The 20,436-nt window shown below is 45.9% G+C and overlaps 1 protein-coding gene across 1 annotated transcript in view; it reads right to left on the bottom strand.

The window, feature by feature from the left end:
• The window catches only part of Gfpt2 (glutamine-fructose-6-phosphate transaminase 2), a 48,244-nt gene that overhangs the window by 20,878 nt on the left and 6,930 nt on the right, over nt 1-20,436 (bottom strand). Inside the window, exons 2-7 of the mRNA XM_021651746.2 lie at nt 14,044-14,151; nt 11,173-11,271; nt 9,883-10,008; nt 6,535-6,593; nt 5,744-5,878; nt 4,025-4,086 (exon numbers count right to left, since the gene is read on the bottom strand). Of these exons, the coding sequence (XP_021507421.1) occupies nt 4,025-4,086; nt 5,744-5,878; nt 6,535-6,593; nt 9,883-10,008; nt 11,173-11,271; nt 14,044-14,151 (589 nt within the window). The remainder of the gene's footprint in view (nt 1-4,024; nt 4,087-5,743; nt 5,879-6,534; nt 6,594-9,882; nt 10,009-11,172; nt 11,272-14,043; nt 14,152-20,436) is intronic.

Genomic DNA, 20,436 nt, shown 5'->3' on the forward strand with positions numbered 1-20,436 from the left:
AGTTAGCCTGCTTTCCCCACTTTTATGAGACTCTGGGATCCCGGTTCTCTAAATCCCCACAAACGGCTAACCCACCTGGATAGGTAAGGGCTATATTTACCATCAGAGAAAGGCGTGGCGTAAGCAAGGGCACTCTAGGTTTTCACACCACAGCCTTCATTTACTGTGAATCCCCGGATCAGGAGTGTTTGCTGGGGAACCCCATTTTGCATAGCTAAGTTCTCTGCCTCCGTGAGCATCAGACTAGCTGAGGATATACAGTTGACATCCATAGACTCAACCAGCAACTGAAGATGCAGAGAGAGAGCACTCATAAAAGCCGAGCTTGGTGGCACAGGCCTGTGGCCACACCTACTCGGAAGGCTGAGGAAAAGAGGACTGCATGTCCCTGTTTGGGCTACGGATTAAGTTCAAGGCCACCCTGAGCAACTTGGCAAGATCATGTCTCAAAACAAGTTAAGTAAAACAAAATAAAACAGAGCTTGTGACACAGCCCAGCTGTGGGGTTTGTCTTGTGTGTGCCGGATGTAAGGTTCAATGGCTAGTAATAACACACACATACCACACACACACACACACATACACACACACACACACACACACACACACACACACACATTGATATGCACATGCACCAGCCCACACACAAATTGAATTTGTACTCAACCTGCACAGACTTTTGTCCGTCATTCCCTAAGGAATATGCATGACAACTATTTACAAGGCATTTCCATTGCATTAGGCATCAAAAGCAATCCAGAGATGACGGGAGAACATATATAAGTTAGAGGCAAGTCCTGCCCCGCACTAATTTCTGTGAGGGTCTGAGTGTTGGAAGGTTTTGGTGGTATCTGGACAGGGTTTAGTTTGAGGACTCCCACAGATACCAAGGGAAGGCTACTTTGTGGGCTACCAGAGGCAGTCTCCAGGGTCTTCCCTCACCAGAGTGATACTCCACTAAGGAAAACTTAGAATCTTTGACCTGTATAAAAGTGAATTTCGTGCCAGGCACGGTGGCAGAAGCCTTCAATCCCTGAACTCCGGGAGGCAGAGGCAGGTGGGTCTCTGTGAGTTCAAGGCCAGCCTAGTTTACAGAGTGAGTTCCTGTCTCAAATTAAAAAAAAAAATTTAAAAAAAAATTACAAAAAAAAGTGGATTTTGTCACAAAGGGAACAGTAATTTTCACACAAAGAAAAGTCTTCAGAGGATGACAGCAGCTGACAAGAATGAAGCTTCCAACAAAGGCTCCTTCCTGAGGACCCCTCTGTCACTAGCACTGGGCTCTCTGAGCATCTTGGGATGGGTCTATCAGTGAAGCAGTTCACAGTATTTACTTCCTGTATACTGTTTCTTTTGGTAAGCTTATTGGAGGTATTATGTCGTGGTTAACTTGATCACGGCGTGTGTGTGTGTGACCCCAGCCGGTGGGGAGGAGAGATAGAAGGACACTGAGAGAGTCCTTCGGAATTCATTGGCTGGCCAGCCTACAGCCTAGCTGAATGGGTGAGCTCAAGATTCACTACCTTGTCTCAAAAATTAGCAGCAGTGATGGCCCAGTGGTTAATGGCACTTAATCTTGCATAGGACCTGAGTGGTTTCCATCAGCCTCATGGTGGCTCACAACTACCCATAACTCCAGTTCTAGAAGATCTGATGCACTCTCATGACCTCTGTGGACAGCAGACACACAAGTGGTACACATACATACATTAAAGCATAAAAGAGAAGACACCTTATTCACATAAAAGAGAAGACACACACACACACACACACACACACACACACACACAGTCACACAACCTCCAGTGTAAGCCTGGAACCCAACACACACAAGGTCTTCATATGCATTCACACTTATGACAGAATTTAGGTGCAATAAGAGACTAACAGCAAAAAAATAAAAATATAAAAAAAATTATAACACCTTAGCATAACGAGTTATCTTGAATTTATGAATTGTCTGTTTCTGGAATTTTGCACCGAGTATTTTTGGACCTTGTTTGATAACTGACAACTGAAACCTGAGAAAGTCATGCTTTACACCAAGTTGGGGTGGAGACGGGGCTTCTGCGGCTAATGCTAACGGTGCCTTTCTCTTCCAACATGTTTGCTGACTGGTGAGAAGAAAGCACTGCACACACTTTATTGAGACCACTGAGGGCTGTCTCACACATTTCACTTCAACAGTGGGCTAATAAGTTGTCTTTTTTTAAAAAAATTATTTACCTTTATTTTATGTGCATCGGTGTTTTGCCTGCATGTATGCCTGTGTGAGGGTGTCAGATCTTGGAGTTACAGACAGTTGTGAGCTGCCCTGTGGGTGCTGGGATTTGATCCTGGGTCCCCTGGAAGAGTAGTCAGTGCCCTTAACTGCTGAGCCACCTCTCCAGCCCCTGACATGCTGTCTTAACCAAATTATTTCTAATATAGACCTATGTTCTCATGGATCCACCTTTCATTAGTCTGCAGCCACACGGGCACTTGGTGTGTCTGCCTGACTCAGAGAGGCCAGGAATTTCTCTAGGAATGAGACCTGCTTCCCTGGAGCATTGACTTACTCAGTCCCCTCTTCTCATGTCTCGAAATAGTGAACAAGGTTCAAAAGGCTCGAGGAAAAAGGTGCTTTGAGTGCCTTGAATGATTTGTATAGTCCTTTGTTTTGTCTAAAACTAATCAGAGACCTTGTTCTGGGTCCAGTGAAGAGCTAGCTCAAGCTGCCCCCAAATAGTAGGAGTTTAAGTATTAATAATTGTGTCTAAGGCTGTCTGGGTTCCTGGATAAGAGGCTCCCCAGATCTTATTGTTCAGGCTGAGCTCTCCTTTAAGACACAGAGCCTCCTGAGATGTCCCAAGGCCTGGCCCCGATGCTCCACCCATTAGCTACAGACAATTTAGAAAAGCCAACCTTTATTGCTTCCCGTACCCATTCATTTTAAACCAGCATCTCTTTATGAGATTTTAAAAAAACCCTCTAGATTTGATAGGGACCAACTGGTGCTTTATAATTCTATTCTCTGATTTAATAAAATTACAATTCAAATGACAGATTAGCCCCAGTCCTGGGGGCGGTGTGAAAATAAGGTTATGATCAATTCGTGTGATTTTCTGGGTATAGATTGTAAGTCTCACTCACTCTGCTAACCCCCCCCCAACCTGTCAAGGTCACAGGGCAATGTCTAAAATCACCCGATTCACTGCTGACCCCAGGTCTGGCCCAGGGATCGGTAAACAGACAGTCCTACCTAGGGCTCCCCTACCCTGCCACAAACACCCAAACAGGGAGGCTGGAGCGCCCCACTTTCTCCAGGCTTTTCCCTCCCTGTGCTGGTCCTGCCGCTGGAAAAGCAGTTACTACTCCCCGCCTTTCCCGGGCTGGTGCCTACATCTTTGCGTCATTCTCAGGCTCCTGGTACAGCGGCCTTTCCAACCTCCATCACAGAGCAGCACCGCTTTCTGCCTTTCTCTGTTCTCTGGAACAAGGTCTCCATCAATCTGCCCATAGTAAGGTTTCAACAAACATTGGTTGCATGTCTAGGTAGGTGGAGAATCAATGTATCTGAACAGAAAATAAGAGAATGACATTCGATCTACTTCTGTCACTCGAAACGGTGATGAGGAGCCTTCGGGATAGAGGCTCCAACACCAGGATGTGCGGGCTGTCCGACCAAGGCTTCTTAGATGAGACTTATCATGTCCCGACCATATAGGTGACAAGGCATGAGCTTTGGGCCGTTAAGGACTTTTGGTTTTTCGAGCCCTGGCTGTCCTGGAACTCACTCTGTCTGCCAGGCTGGCCTCAAGCTCATAATAAATAAATAAATCTTGGGGAAAAAAATAAATAAAAAATAAAATAAAAACAGGAGCTCTAGCGCACTGCAGCGCGATGCCTGGGCCCCAGCCGTAGCTGTTCTTTAGACCCAACGAGCAAGTTTGCAAGAGCCCCTAAGCTTCCTGGTTGTCCCAAGCTAAATGATTTGATCGTATTTGTTTACTTGTTCCTGGAAGCACCCACGAAGTTGCCTTACCTTGTGGCAACAGCTTCTCCTGGGTAGTGAATGCTCTTGAAAACCAATGCAAAGGCACCTTCCTGAAAACACAGCAAAAAAAGAAAAAGAAAAAAAAAAAAGGGTGAAAGATTGTGGAGTAGCACTCTGACCAGCCAAGCGACTGCAGATCCCTGACCCAGAGAGGTCACTGCAGCCCCTCTTCACAGCAGATGTGGGTTGTATAGGGAGGCAAATACAGAGGCAGCTTATGGATGATGATTACGGTCAGAAGGGAAGCCAAACAGATGCCATCATACTGAAAAGCCAAAGTCTAGCCCTTATGAATTTTGCTGTTTTAAGCCACAGTGGCTTGTCCAAGCTCACAAGGGACTCCCGTTAGAGATGCCCCCAGTAGAATGGCACAGCTAGAACCATGAAAATTGGAAATCAGGGCCAGAGAAACCCTGCACTGAGCCCCAGGAAAGGACCTGTACAGGAAGCAGCTGGGAGGTGAAAGGGGTTGATCAACACAGCTCAACACTCGGTCCAAACTGGAATCCAGTCTGGCTTCATCCCTTCCTTTACCTGGGCAGTCACTTCAGCTACGTTCATGCCTCATTTTTCTTTTTTTTTTTTAATCTGTGGCCGAGAGGACACCAATTCTATCTGCATGACTTTCAAGTTCAAAGCTAATGAACTCTGGGTGCTTAAAATGGTGCCTGGAGCACCGGTGAGAACTGGAGTTGCTAATTCACTTATCAATTCTCTGGCCCCTGTGCCAGTGTCTTGCCTTGCTACTTGTGCACAGCTAGAACTAGACTCTAGCTTTCCTAATTCAGGTCTGCAAATTCTTTCCTACGATTTATTTATTTTATTATTAACAGTGCATGTGCATTATGTGTGTGCGAGGTCCATAGAGGCCAGAAGAGGGAGAAAGATCCTCTGGAACTGGAGTTACAGGCGATGGTGAGCCACCAACATGGGTGCTGGAAATTATGCCTGGGTGCTGGAAACTGAACCTGCCTTCTCTGTAAGATCGGTAAGTACTCAACCTCTTTGACAGTAGCTGTGCTTGGATCTAGTTGTTTGATGCATCACCAGTCTCCCTTGCAGTCTTTCCTGGGCTACTCCCTTCAGCATTTCCCCGTGCCCTGGATCTCTTCTGTCACAAAACCACAATCTTCTTTGGGAACTAAGAGCAGCTCTTGTCCCACAAATGTTGCTATGCACCCTTAAAAATCAGGTAACTCAGAAATCTATTCCTATGCTCCATGAATGAATGCCTGCCTTCTTTCTTCTTTCCCCATCCCTCCCTCCTTCTCTTTTACCACTTCCATTTTGTAATTAATTATGGACATTTCATCCCCTGACTGTTTTACTGACAAGAAAAAAAAAAGTGGCTCCAATTTTAAGTCTCCAACATCAGTCAAATTCATCTGATTAGCATATAGCAATGCATATAATTCAACTTTAGAGATGGCGACGTGAACTGTGACAGCTACGTTCACACATGCACACAACCCACAGTTGTAAAAACCGTAGATTGGCATGTCAGCCACTATCTCGGAGGGGGCTAGAGTGAAGCAAACACTTTGATAGTCTCTCCCCGAACTGGACTGGTCTCCAGATTCTACCGGAATACAACATCGTTAGTACTCATGCTATCCTCGAGCTATCTTCCCCGCTCTGGACCCTGTGCAAGTACAAGTGCTTATGAAGAGCGAAGGCGTGTTTAGACAGCCGGGACTTGTAACTCACCAACTGCTGAATGACTCTTTCGACCAATGTTGAAAACGTAATGTCATCCGTCTCCCTGTTGTCGAATACATATTTAATCAGCTTGGCGATGGTCTCCGTGTCTGTTTCTGACTCAAACTCGTAGCCCTTGCTTTCCTGGAATATGGGTTTGTACCCAGGGTGACAGAGTGTGGTCATTGTGCAACGCCGGAGGAGCCACCTCCCTCTAGTCCCTTATGATATGACTTAAGGCAAGAACAAGCAAAACTGGGAAGCGATGAGAAATGTCCTGCCAGAACCCAGCAGCCAAACACCTCTGAGTCACCCCCTTATTCCCAGAGACGGTCCCTCCTCGGGAGCCTGTCTCCACAGTTAATCTGGACGTTGCAAAACAGCAGCAGTTAGGAGAATATGTTGAGTCAAACCCACTCCCACCCCAGCTCACACCGCACCGCCTTCTCGCGCCGTGGACATCCACCGTCCGCCTCCCCACCCCACATTCCACGTGGTGTCTGAGTTCGTGTGATTTTGAGTCTGTGAAGCCACAGCGGCCCTCAAGAGAAACGCTAACGCCCTGGTATCTCCCCAGACTAGGTCTGAAGGTGAAGGCTCGGCTGAGGCTAAGGCTCACACACAGGGGTGCGACATGGCCCAGACTGGGCCTCACTCAGTCGTTGCGTTCGCTCCTGGAGGGAAACCGGCTAGCTGAAGGTGTTCAGGAGGAAAAGCAACACCTTCTCAGATTTGATTTACCCGGGGTGGGGTGGAGTGGGGGAGGTGGGGAGGAGTGGGGGAAGTCGGGGGAGGCTTACCAGAAATTTCCTTAGATCCTTATAATTTGTGATGATTCCGTTGTGGATGACGACGAACCCTGAAAGAAGAGTTTGGGGATGGGAGCGGTTAGAGTTAAAAACGGACTGGAAGCAGGCTGCATTTGCAGTGGTCAAGCCTGACGCTTACCGTGGTGGCTGCGGCTCAGACCCAAAGGAGTGACATGTCAGGGACCAGCACCCAACACCTCACCCGGCACTGAACTCTTTATCAAAAAGGCCTCCAGCTGTCACAATTATTTATGTCAAAAATTAACCTTTCATTACCCAGACATATTTCCAGACATTCCCAACAGTCTGTAGTTCTTCCTCCTCAAAATAAATAAATAAATAAATAAATAAATAAATAAAGTTAGTTTATGCATATGGGTCTCTGCACTACAAGTGTTCCTGGTGCTTGTGAAAGCCAGAAGAGGGCATGGGATGCCCTGGAAGTAGAAGAGCGGACAGCTCTGAGCAGTTTTGAACCTGGGTCCTCTGGAAGAGCAGCCAGTGCTATTAACTGCCGAGTCATCTCTCACGCCATAGGTTTGAGTACTTAAAGGCAGTCACAAACTAGCAGTTCATAGATATAGATATGTGTGTGTATGTGTGCGCGCGCGCGCGCGCACGCCATGGCACACATGTAAAAATCAGGGGACAACCTGCTGGAGTTAGTTCTCCCCTTCCTTCTTTACTTGGGTTCCAGGGATTGAGCTCAGCTCATCAGAATTTCACAGCAGGCACTTTTTTTTTTTTTTTTGAGCGAGGGTGTCTCACAGAAACTGACTTGCAGGGACTGGCTGGCCAGTGAGCTTCGGGAATCCTCTTATCTCTGTCTCCCCAAACCTGGGATTGCAAGTATGTGCACCCAATTTTTCCACACAGATGCTGGGCTCCAACTCAAGTCTTTGTGCTTGCATGTCAGCCACTTTGCCAACTGAGCCATCTCTCCAGCCCCGTGTAAACCTGTCCCCCTTCCCCAGTTTCATTGGCTCTGATGTCTTCTTGGGAGAATCAGTCATTTGTCTGTTGGATCTCTGTTAGCTGACTGCATTAATCTCCTTTCTTTGCTTCTTTTTATTTCACAGCTATCATGCCATTGCCTCTTTACGTATTCTCTTTTGTGTTAGTAAATGGTCTTAATCTGTTTCTTACAGTCCATGTTTTCTTCGTGAAAACAATTTTCCCTGTCTTTTGCAGGGCTAGCAGTTAAACCTACAGCATGCTAAGCAAAGGCTGTAACACAGCGTTATCGTGGGCAAAGCCATGTCACTCCCTCATGCTGTTTAGTGGCTACGTGTAAGACACTCTTAAAAGCATGTCAGTTGTCACTGGTGAGTTGATCGAGACATTTGATGAATCTTCACAGATTGCTCATGCTGTTTTTCAACTGGTCATCCTAAACTGAAGCAGGAGTTTCCAACAAATGTGGGTTATGGGTGGATCCTACTGGCATTTCCCTGCTTTGGGGACACAATCAGAATCGTAGTGTATTCTTAAACAAGGAGCTTCTGGTGGGGTTTGCCTTATAACTAGGCAGGTCAGGAGACTGTTGTGGCTGCAGCCACAACACCTCAGGGCTCCCGGTCATGGTAATATTTTCTCAGCCAATCTCAGTCAACATTGCTGCCCAAAGACCAACTTTGGCATCTTGGTGGCATTTAGATAGGTACCTAGCCCATCTGGGTTTGCCATTTCTCTCCTAGGTACGGTGCTTGCCCTGGTTGTAAGATGTTCTGTGGTTAAAAGTATGGCTGTTGACGCATGCCAGTAATGCCAGCATTCGGGAGGCAGAGGCAGGTGGATCTCTTTGAGTTTGAGGCCAGCCTGGTCTTCAAAGAGAGTTCAGGACAGCCAAGGCTGTTACATAGAGAAACTCTGTCTTGAAAAACAAAACAAAAAAGAGTATGGGGCCATACTCAAGAGCCTCCAGGAAAAAACTTACACAGACCATGCAGACACACACAGTTCTCTAGCCCATGCTGCTCAGCTGTCCTCCCCTTCTCTAAAGATGTCCTCCCTTCCAAATAGGGCTGGTGAACCCCTTCAAAGTGGTTTTGGGGAAGAAACCACACATGTCATGGGTGAGGGCACTGGTCCCTCTTGCCTGACTAGACACACCACCCCATGGTACAGACTTACCAGATTTTCTCTCAAGAGAAGGCAGCTAGAGGGTCATTTAAAAGAATTACAGTACGGGAGCCAGCCTGAGGGGCCAGGCAATTGGATCTATGACTGGGCAGGGACAAGGAAGCAGTTGGGAGAGCAGAGGAGTTCCAATGGCACCAAAGGCTGCCATGAGCAGTCCCCACATCTCTGCTTCATGGCCTTGGCCTACTACCCATCATTGGTCCTCTAAGATACAGTGAACCCAGTGTTTCCATACCTTCCAGTTTTCCGAAGGTGTCAGAGGCCTCGGCTTGTGTGTATAATTTTCAAGCTTGAAACTTTTGAACCACACCAAGTCAAGGCTATTGGGAAGAATTCTTAGGCTGCTAGCTATAGCCTCTGACCTTCCAGACTTTAAACTCATGGCTGCCGAGCCTTGACTCTGCAATCCAGGGCTTGGCGAGGGACCTAGGCATTAACCATGATCAGCGGTGTCATCTACCTCCACTCAGGACCACTCTTTGTGGGGGTGTGAGTTGAATTCAGCAGGATGGAGAAACTCCATGCTTCTCTCTACGGTCCTGGCCTCCTAGAATACTTTGCTCTTCTTATACTGTTTGCTATGGGCTAAGTGTATATTTTACAATCTCAGTGCTTAGCATTGGGTCCTCAGGGTGGTGTGGTGACAGATGCTAGGACCATTAAGAGAGATGGAGTGGCCTGGGAGGTTATTGGAGACATGCTTCTGGAAGAAATCAATAAGAATTCTGCTCATGGTCCCTTCTGTTGTTTTTACCACGTGGTCCCGAAGCCAAGAGGAATATCACCAGAGGTCAGACAGATGCACTGCCGTATCACATACTTTCTGCTTCTAAAACTGAGACCTAAATAAATCTCCTTTCTTTGTGAAGAACCCAGCTTCAGGTATTTTGCTATAGTGATGGAAAACGAACTAATGCACTGCTAACTTCCACTCTTGGAATGAATTCCAAAGAGCCAGCAGCCCTGTGGTAAAGTGTCATCATTTCCAGTGTGTACCCAGGTCAGTAGCACCCAAGAGACCAGGTGCTGGCCTGAGTGACACCCAGTGTGACCCACCAGGGAGATGCTTAGATTATCTCAGGAGGACTGGGCAGGCAGGAAAGCCAGTTTGAGGTGGGCATGGAAGCCACTCCAGCCACTATCATCTGACAGGTCATTCGGAGAGAGGTAGAAATATCCTGAGCAGGCTCGACTTACCGTTGTCTTTGTCTGAACGCTGCGGGTGACTGTTCACAGCATTGGGAACCCCGTGGGTGGCCCAGCGGGTGTGGGCAATGCCAAAGTGTGTCTCAAACTCCACCTTCAAGTCCATGTTATCTTGCTCTAAACGAAAAGAAAATCAGTTGTTGTGTCTCTCTATGTTGTGCATATGTGTTTGTCTGTGTGCATGTGGGGTGTATGTGCATGTGTGTTTACATGCATGTGTCTGTGTGATGTGTGCATGCATGGTTTCGTGTGTGTGTGAAGGCCCAGGGTTGATGCTGGGGTACTTTCCTTTGTGTTGGCCACCTTATTCATTGAGACAAGGTCTTGTGTTAAACTCGGAGCTCCCCCTCTGTGGTTAGTCTGGCTAGTAAGCTTGCTCAGGGAATCCTCTGATTTTTGACAGCTGGAATTACTGCCATGCCTAGCTGACATTTACAGAGGTACTGGGATCTGAACTCTGGTTCTCAGGTTTGTGTGGCAAGCAAAGCCATCTCCCTGGACAACTGTCTGTCCTTCAAAAACAAGCACACACCTTTAATCCCAGCACTCAGAAAGCAGGGGCAGGCGGATCTCTGAGTTCAAGGCCAGCCTGCTCTACAGAGCAATTTTCAGGATACCAGGACCACACAGAGAAGCCCTGCCCCCCGGGGCGGAAGAAAGCACTGGCAAGGTGTTCTCATTCTAGGAGACACACCACCTGAACCAAACAAAGGCCCATCTTCAATGCCAGTTACACACCTGAAAACCCAGGGATCTGCCACACCCGGTGCCACCTACAGAGTTTTGCTTAGTGTTTATCAGAAACTGAACCCATTTCTTTTTTTAATCTTTGTGAGACAGATTATTGCTACGTAGACCTGGAACTCACTACATAAACGGGCCTCAAACCGGAGGCAATACTCCTGCTTCAAGTGCTGGGTTATAGACTTGGGTCACTATTTCCTAATCAAAATCAGTTGACATAGAAAGGGAAATGATATACCTCTAATATAAATAGAAGAGCAGTATTATATCCCAGAATAATTAAAACAAATACATAACTACTAAAATAGCTTAAGAGGTCACAAGCAACTGCTTAAAATAATAATTAAAAAAAAATCTCACAGTTTGTGAGACAGTCTTACAGCACAGCCTCAACACTTGGATCCAAGTGTAGATAAATGAACATTTTCAGTCTCAAGTGCTGTTGGCAATGAAGTGTTTTCAGGGGGGGTATGCACCTGCCGTCACTCTGATACAGAACGTTTCTACTCACTGTAAAGTCCTTTATCTTCTACTTACTGTAAAGCTCTTCATCCAGAGCCTTCACTTTCCCCTTTTTCTTCACAAGATGGATGTGTCTTTCTTTGACTTCATGGTTATTCCCATCAATGGCCACACCTACAGTTTACAGAGAGCACTGAGTTCTTATGCATGCCTATGCCAGCATGACCCACAGAGATGCTCAGAAAGAGCCCGGTACCTTTTCTTCAACTTCCCTACTCCAAAGAGGCAACCACTGCTCACACTTCCAATGCCAATGGGGCCGTTTGCTCCTTTTAGAACTTTGTAAGACTGAGAACACAAACCCCATTTTTCATGTTGGATTTTAAGTTTTGTCAGCAGAAGGTACACTTTACCATCTTTGTCCAAGGCTTCACACTTCATACTCATGACCAACCAAGAGATGGTCAGAAGTCTTGGAAATAAGATAGGGAGCTAAGGCAATAGCTCCGTTGGACCTGAGTTGAGTCTCCAGAACACACATTATAAAAAAGCAGGCATAGCGCTGCATGTTTGTAATCCCAAGGCTGGGGAGGGAGAGACAGCTGGATCCTGGGAACACACAGGCTTTTCAGCCTAAACTACAAGTTCCAAGTCTATGAAAAACATTCTCTCAAAAAATAAAATGGACCTCTGACCTCCATACGCATGCGCACATGTGCAGTCACACGTACACAGGTACGCCCAAACACATGTACACCAACAAATCGCACTTGTCCTGAACCGGGGCAGATTTGTTTTTTCTTGTCTCGGAGACAAAGCATTGTAGGAACTATTCACACAGAGCATTCCCATTGCATTAGGTATAAATAAATAATCTAAGGATGACATATAAAGTATTTGTGAGGAGGTACACATATTGTGCTATTTTATAGAAGGGATTAGGGCATCCTAAGAGTTTGGTACCTTGGGGCTTCCGTCCTCCTTAGAGGAACTGAAGGTACCACCCATTTGGCCACAAAGTGCTGTTCTCTAGCAGGCGAGAGGGAAGAGATCCTGGGGTTTGGCTGCCAGGGAGGGGCTGCCACACCTGCCAATAATGGCGAGAGACTAATCAAAGGCACTTATCCAGCTGTGTTCTTTGCATTGGGACCTAGATGCCTTCTCCCTCCATTTGCATGCCTGTAAACCTTTTCGGGATTTGCCTTTGGTTAAAAATTTACAAGGACAGATCACTTAGTCTCCTTGGCTCTACTTTAATGTTTGGCCGATGGAGGAGGGAAGTCATGAATGAAGAATCGGAAGTGAGTCAGAAAGGCATTGAGGAAGGGCTCTGGAAAGTGGAAATGCTAAGAAAAGTGAAGAAAGATTGTGAAACAACAGGGGCTGAGGAGGTGACACCAAGCAGAGTGTGTGGAAGGCCCTGGATTCTATCATTGTTTTGTTTTCAACACAGGGTTTCTCTGTGTAACCCTGTTTGTCCTGGAGCTCGCTCTGCAGATCAGGCGGGCCTTGAACTAGAAGGTACTCCTGCCTCTGCTTCCCGAGGAATGAAACATCACCACCCCCAGCATGTAGCAAAACTAGCTCAGTCTTTAACATCCTAAGCAGTTAAATGTTACAAAATTGCATAGTGATGAAGATTAAGGGGGGGGGGGGGAGCGGGGAGAAAAAAGAAAAGAAGATTTATTAACAAACTCTCCCCATTCTCAGCCCAGATGGTATCAATGCACAACAGTGAAACAGGGTGCCCAGAAACTGCCGGTGGGGAATGTACTGAGGTATGATGGGCAGCAGAAAGCTACGTATATATTTAATGTACCCAACTTGGTGGACTTTGAGGTAGGGCCCTACTGGTGGAAATACCCCAAAATTCATGCCATTAACTTCTCCTTTACCTAAGTTCCCAGCAGACCCCTTTTCTCCATCAACATCAGTGTGTGTATGTTTGCACACTTAATATGAGGCTTCTCGTACGAGTACCCTTTTGTCAACCATCACGCTAAGCTGCCCTGGGATCTTTAGGACTCGTTCATCTTGCACAACTGAAACTTTGTGCTTCTGATTAGTACTGATGAGGCTCTCTCTGATAGAGATTTTTGTTAGTTTTGTTTTTTTGTCTTCCCCCTTGTGTTTTCTTTTCTACAGTTAAAAAACAAACAAACAAACAAAAAAAAAACACAAACAAAAAATGTTTTCTCGATTTTTCTACAGTTTTGAAACTAGAGTGCAGGTGTGGTTACTGAATGGCTTCTCCAGCGACATAATAAATCAAATCAGGTGGAATTTACAGTAAAAAGGCAGATTTACTGTGGGGAATCGTGGGCTGCTTGACTGATCTCACAGGAAGAGGTCTGTGAAGTCCCAAGGCTGAGCTGTGGTAGGGGCTTCTTAAAGAGGGTAGAGTTGTGATGTGATGGTGAGGTACTGGGGTTATAGTATTATTTGGTGAGTTCAGGGCCCTGTAGGTGGGCCTCAGGTACAGTAGTCACTTTGGAATCAGGAACTAGGAGCTGGCTTTGTCCAGCATTTTGCACCAGCCTTTGAAAGTGTGGGCTCCTGTTCAAAAGGGAAGGGCAGGGAAAGCCATCTTAACTTTGTCCCCAAACCTTTGACCTAACAGTTATTGTTAAAGACAGTTGTAATGAGACTGAAGAAAGAATGAGGCTTGGTCTGACCCTAGACAGGACAATGTTTATTCACTGCTAGGAGGCATTTTTATCACCTCCATGTGAAAATGGCTAAAATGCCTACAGAAGATAAAATGTGGTTCCTTAAAGGGGCAGAAATGACTTCCACAGTCCACAAGGGATGCAGGAGAGTTCACTCCTTTAGCAGGAAGCTATCGGTTATATTAACAACGGAATATTAAGAAGTGTCAGGGAAATACCCAGGCTGCAAAGAACATGAGTAAGAGAAGCAGCCATGGTAGGTGTCTCAGAGACCTACCTGCCGAGTCATAGCCCCTGTACTCCAGCCGCTGCAGGCCCCTGATAAGGGTTTCGAAAATCTCCTTCCTCGTCTTGGGAACTCGGTAATTCATATAGGCAAAGATTCCTGTCCAAAGAGAAAACAAACAAACAAACAAAAAAGTCACCTTAACAAAACACTGGTGTCCCATTTAGAAACAAAAACAAAACACAGCACTAGACAAAGGAGGCACCTCAGAGAGCCCCCAGGCTGCATGCAGAGGAAGAGCCAGCAAGAACAGCCATCCCTTCTGTCCCCTGGAAGAGTTGTCTTCTGTCAGCCCTTCTCTCTGTGGTAAAAAACTCAAGGGAGCCCTGTGTGATGACCCTTGGCCTGACGATTTCACTGCAGAGAATCTCTCTGCCATTCATTGGCAAATGTGAGGCACCAATAAACCAAAGACTAAGAGTAATGGAAGCGAAGCAGTTTGAGGCTTTGCAAAGCTAGGCATCTCCAACAGAGATTAGAGAGACGAAATGAAGGGTGTGCCTCAGGAGTGCAAAGAACAGTTTTTATGGCCCTGATCGCAAGTTCTTCCTCCTCTCTCCTCATTGGCTGAGTACTCAGGAATGTATAATTTTACATGTCACCTGTCATCTATGTCCATTTATCAGAAATGACCATGCATGGGTTTGCCTCTCTGCCCAATCTAATGGAGACAGCTTCTCCATTGATAGCATGTCTCCCCAAATGACTCAGTTGACTGACAAAATAACAAACAAACAAACAAAAACCTAACCACTACAGCTTGTTTCTTTTCTTTCCTTCTTCTGTGTGGACTGGGGATGGAACCAAGGGCTTCATGAATTCAAGGCAACTACTCTGCTAACTGAGCTGCTCCTCCAAGGATAAGTGTAAAAGTAGTTATTTTTTTTTACAACAGCCAGACTGGCTCCATCTCTTGAGAAAGCCTTGTTAAAGCAGGCTGCAAGATTCAGTTTGGCTTTGTTTTATTTAATGTATTCATTTGTACTTTTGATCCATGGTGGAAATACCAAGTTCTCTGTTCTAGGTCTTTTATAAGGATAAGAGTGGTTCCCAACTGCTACATCTGAAACTCCAGGGGGATCTGACACCCTCTTCTGGTCTCCAAGGGCAACTACACTCATGTGCTTCTACACACAAAGACACAGGCCCACAGAGGCACAGAAGCATACACGTACTCACAATTAAAAAAACAAAACATGTGTAGTGTGCTTTCTGGGCAGTTTCATGTGTTTTTGTTTCTAAAATGGCCCAGGGCAATTTTGACACTCAGCTATTTTTGTTTTCCTTACTGACTTCAGGTCAGGGGAGAGAGGGATGCCGAGATGAAGAGATGTGTATGCGCTTTGAGTCCTTCCCAGGAGCTCATACCTTCTGTCCCACACTTCAAACCGAAACACATCTGGCTGTACTCTTGTTAGATTGCTTATTATTATTTTTTTTTAAAGATAGTTTTCTTTCAACACCAAAATGAAAATTTTAATAGTTTTCTTGAGATCTTAATGCACTAAATTATCTCATTTAAAAAAAGTACATTTGCAAGGTTCTTAGTCTTATTCATATTCTACAATACTGCCATGGTCTGTGTTTAGGTGAACCTTTGCTCATATTATCATTCTCCAGCCTCGGCCTGAGAGTAATATCTAGAAATTTTTGATAAATAAATAATTCATAAGTTTGATACTGCACACCGTTCCAACATGAGGAAATGTATTCCCTGCTAGCACGCCCACCATCCCCTTGTTCAGAGTATCCTTGCTGCAGACATGACCCACCCATTCAGAAGCTGTCTGCATTATCAGAATGAGTATCAGAGGATCTTGGTACCAGATCAGCCATCAGAGCATCCCAGGACCAGGCGATGATTGACATTTCAGTGTCACGTTTGTGTTTAAATAATGTTTGTTTTATTTACAAACGGCCCCAAATACAAGTGCAGTGATAGTGGCAAATGGCAGCCCAGAGAGCTGCTCTTTATGTCCTTCATTTAAGTAAGAAGGTGAACGTTCCTGATTGAATAAGAAGAAAAATCATTTGCTGAGGTCGTTAAGATCGACAACAAGGAGGAATTCTCCTCTACCTGGGAAGCTGTGAAGAAGGAAAAGAAATGTGGGCCTCCTCTGTCATCACACCTCAAACCACACATTTACAGCCACAGAGAGTGGTAAGGGCTTAGCTGATGGACAAGACACAGCTTCGGGAGAGACAGACAGAGAGAGGATAATGGATATCTTCCTCTATTGCTCTCTACTTTAACTGCATTAAAACAGGGATTCCAGAAGCTCACCAGTTAGGCTAGGCTGGTTAGCCAGTGAACTCCTGGGATCCCTCTGGCCCCACTTCCCAATGCTGAGGTCACAGGCACACCCAGCTAAAGATTCAAACTCTGGTCCTCATGACTGCTAAGCCCTCTCTCTTTTCAGTCCCTGGAGTCTTTTGAAACCACCTTTTTCTAGCACCCTGGGAATGTTCCATAATTATACCTACACTCTTGAAGGGGGGGGCTTGATGTGCTATGCAAATAAAATAAACTAGAAAGGTGGCTGTCACCAAGTTCTGAAAATATTTTATTAATTTATTCATTCACTCATTCATTTTTTATTTTTATTTTTTTAATTTGGGTTTTTTTGAGACAGGGTTTCTCTGTGTAGCCCCAGCTGTCCTAGAATTCACTCTGTAGGCCAGGCTGGCCTCAAACCCACAGAGATCCACCTGTGTCCACCCCCCGGATGTGTGGGGATTAAAGTGTGTGCCACCAAAGCCCAGCTCTGAAAATACTTTATTCAGAAAGGTGGGTTATAGGGGTGATGGTGAGCACAGTCAAAATAACTGATATATTGCAAGGGAATTGTCTTCCAGAACCTAACACTGTACAATGAACATACATCAGTAAAAAGTTTCAGATCGTATGGAATGTGATCAAGGAAATGTTTGTTTGTATCAGTTTTAATTGATTGATTTTTTTTCCTTCCTGTCATGGCTCCTATTTTTCCACATGATACTTAGTTAATATTTGTGGAGTGCAAAATATTATAAATTTTGATACATTGGGTCCTGGGCATTTTTTGTACCTATAAATATTTTCTAATTCTGAAAAAAAAAAAGTGGAAATAAAAAGCTTTTAAATCTGGATCACTTGGGGCAGAAAGCCTCTGGGTTCAGTCTCCCATCCTTCCCTAAACCCCTTCTTCCAGCCACACTCATTTCTGAACATGCGTCTAGTACACATGTTTTTGCATGGCACTGAAGATCCACAACAGTTTGGGGAAGGGGCACATTAGAGCCACCTGGTGCGATAGTAAAACAGCCTCAGGACCACCAGCTGTGCTGGCACCCAGCCAGGAGCTTGGCAGGCAGTTGAAGCACAGTTTGGGAGTTGAGCGCTGTGGAGCAAGCGGCCAAAGAGGGTTTGTAAGGCCTTTCCACAAGACACATAAATCTTCTCGTTTCCATCGTGAAATATCTACTCCATGACTTCTTTCATTAACGAAGCACCTCCCCTCTCCCCATGCTGCCAATCTTCCCGGCCAGTTGGGTTTGCATAAAACTGAACTGAAATAAATAAAATAGTACATATGATGCTAATTATTAGCCACGTTATTATTATTTTTTTTTTTAAGATCATGAAGTAGAAAAGCTGTTTTCCCAGGAACTTCTCTTGTCAGAATTCCCTCTTGGAATCCATCATTTGTAAAATAAAGTGACGGTGAAAATGCGGCTTTCAAACACAGATCCGTTTGGCAGCGAGCATTTAAATTCACGCAACCTCTTTGGAAGGCAATTTAGTGGTTGTCAGAAATGAAAAGTGAGTGCATGTCACGGTAAGAGCTGTTGCAGTTCTAGAAACCACCCAAACCGGCCAACTTGGTAGACTGGAGGGAGCCTGGCGTTTGCCTGGAACCAGGTAAAGACCACTGCAGGTGCTCAGAGCAAGCAGACTTGGGCAGGCAGAGCCCCTCCACAGAGAACATGATGGGGCTTTCAGAAAGCAATCAGATATACAGGGTATGTGAAAGGGGAAAAAAAGCAGCTTTTGGAATATGAACAAGTAATGAAGGGTGTGATGGAAAGCTGTGGCGAAAATTCTGCAGTTTGGGGTCCTTTAAAAAACAGAAATATTATTTTTTTTTAAATGTCCTTTTTTTTTAATCCCAGGTGTAGGGATGTGGGGCTGCTTTGGACTGTCCCCAGCAGCTGACTATGATTTGACTCGTGCTCCAGTGAAGGCGTGCTTTTGTCAGCTGCAGATAGTATCTGCAACTGTATGACATTTGGAATTCTGGGAACTTTTCAGAGGGTGTATAAATGCAAGAGCCCGGATTGAGGTGGGGAGGATTGTTGGTCATTTAGGGAATGTGGTTGCAGTTTGCCAGTAGCCGCGGTCAAAGAAGAAACAAAAGGAAAGAAATTAGATTCAGGAATTTTTCTAATTCCTCTCTCCCCTCTAACCTTGTTTCTCTCCTATTGAGTGTTAGGGGTAAAAGTGGGGTGGGTGGGTAGGGGTGAGATAAAGGATAGGGTAAAAGAGGAGCCCACAAAATAGCAAAGGTCAGGTACAGAAAGCTGTTCAGGAAAGTCTTCCCTTGATGTCTGTTGCACACTGAGTTCAGGATGTCCCGGGAATACCAAAATTCAAAAGCATTCAAGACCCTGCTAGATAAAAGGGTGGAACCATAGTAACCTGTTCATAAGCCCCGAGACTTGTCCTTCCCTTTGCTCCCTCCCATCCCTCTCACAGGGCTACAAGCATACTAGGCAAGCCCTCCACCATCAAGCTACAGTCCCAGCCCTAGAAAATACCTAATGAGATCTCTCAGGTCAGCAAGATGGCTCAGCTGGTAAAGGTGATGACCTGAGGTTGATCCTTGGCGCTCACGGGGTGAAAGAAAGAAGAGAACTGACCTCCACATGAGTGTCACGGCACGGGCATGTCCATATCCGTATGCATACAATGCCCATAAAACCAATGAGGTAAAGGTAAAAGTAAAAAAGGAGAGAAAATCTTCCATATCATCATAAGGAAGACATCCTCGCCAAGGGAACAAACGTTCCCTTGACAAGGATGAACCGTATGGGAACTTATGAATGTGTCACAGTCCTGGTTAGTCCTGATTTCCTATGGGAACAGCCGTGCCAGTGAGGAGGGTTGAGACCCTCAAGGGTAGATCCAGTGTACAGAGACACCTGGGATTTCTGGCCAGACCCCTGCTCAGCTCTTAAGATCAACCCAAAGTAGCCTTGAGACAGCCATACCACAGGCCCTTCCCTTCCCAAGGTCTCAGTTGTCAGTACCACGCCCACTTCCCGCCTCTCTACCTCCTCCAGAGCTAAGCCAGCCTGACCAGACTGTGGCTTCCAAGCCATGATCACCAGGAAGAACAGTAGTCACAAGAGAGTAGAAGGAACACGAACACATCTCCCCATCAGATCCATAAAAGAACAGGCTCAGGGTCTCGTCATCTTCACCCTGCCATTCACTGGCTATGTGACAACAAGAAACACTGAAGATGGGGGCCAAAGCCCACAGCCACGGCTGGGTACCTGTCCCTGATCCCAGCCCTGCCTTGTGCTTTCAGTGTAGCCTTGACAAGTCACTGATCCCTGGTAATTTGATCTTATCAGTGAAATAGTGATGACGGAGCATCTGCTCAGCAGGGTAATTAAGACAGTTCAGTTTTTAGAAAGCCCGCAGAACACTGCTGGTCACATAGCAAGCAAGTGTCCATTTGGGTCAGACGGGACAAGGAGCTTCTCACTCCAAGGATGCTATAGGTGCAAAGGCAGTGTGTCCTTACTGCACATAGTCCTCAAGAAGTGATTATCAGGGTACGGGGGAATACTATCATTTCACTATTTTTTTTTCCCTTGACTCTCTGCCTGGGAAAATGATGGTTAAGCCAAATGTGTGATCTGGCTGAGATCTGGTCCATGGGGGCTTGTCACTGTTACACGTCAGTGAGATATAGGGATGAGCCATACAGAGTCAGGCAAAGGGGGTCACAGAGGCATAGGGGTCCCCAGAGCTGTGATGCGCAGGCAGAGGGACAAAGCGCTGAGAATGGGGACATGCTTCCTTTTAGTCTGGGCGTGGCAGTCATCTCCCGGGGCTGGCTCTTTACAAAAGTGTCTTCTGTTCATTCTGTGTCCGCCGGCAAGATCCCCTTGAGATTTACTGAGTTCTCTTGCTCCCACCTTAAAGGCCACAGAACTATTTGCTTCCTCGCCCCTTTGCTCGACTGCCCATTACATACAGCATTAAGGGTAGGGGACCACATCCACACTGTCTTATCCCATGAAAGCTTCCCCACCACATAAAATCTATGTTGGCTGCACAATAAGCAGTTGTTGAATGAATGCTTGCACGGATAAAGAAATGAGTGGAGATAA

The sequence above is a fragment of the Meriones unguiculatus genome, chromosome 11 (genome assembly GCF_030254825.1).
Source record: "Meriones unguiculatus strain TT.TT164.6M chromosome 11, Bangor_MerUng_6.1, whole genome shotgun sequence".
NCBI lineage: Eukaryota > Metazoa > Chordata > Mammalia > Rodentia > Muridae > Meriones > Meriones unguiculatus.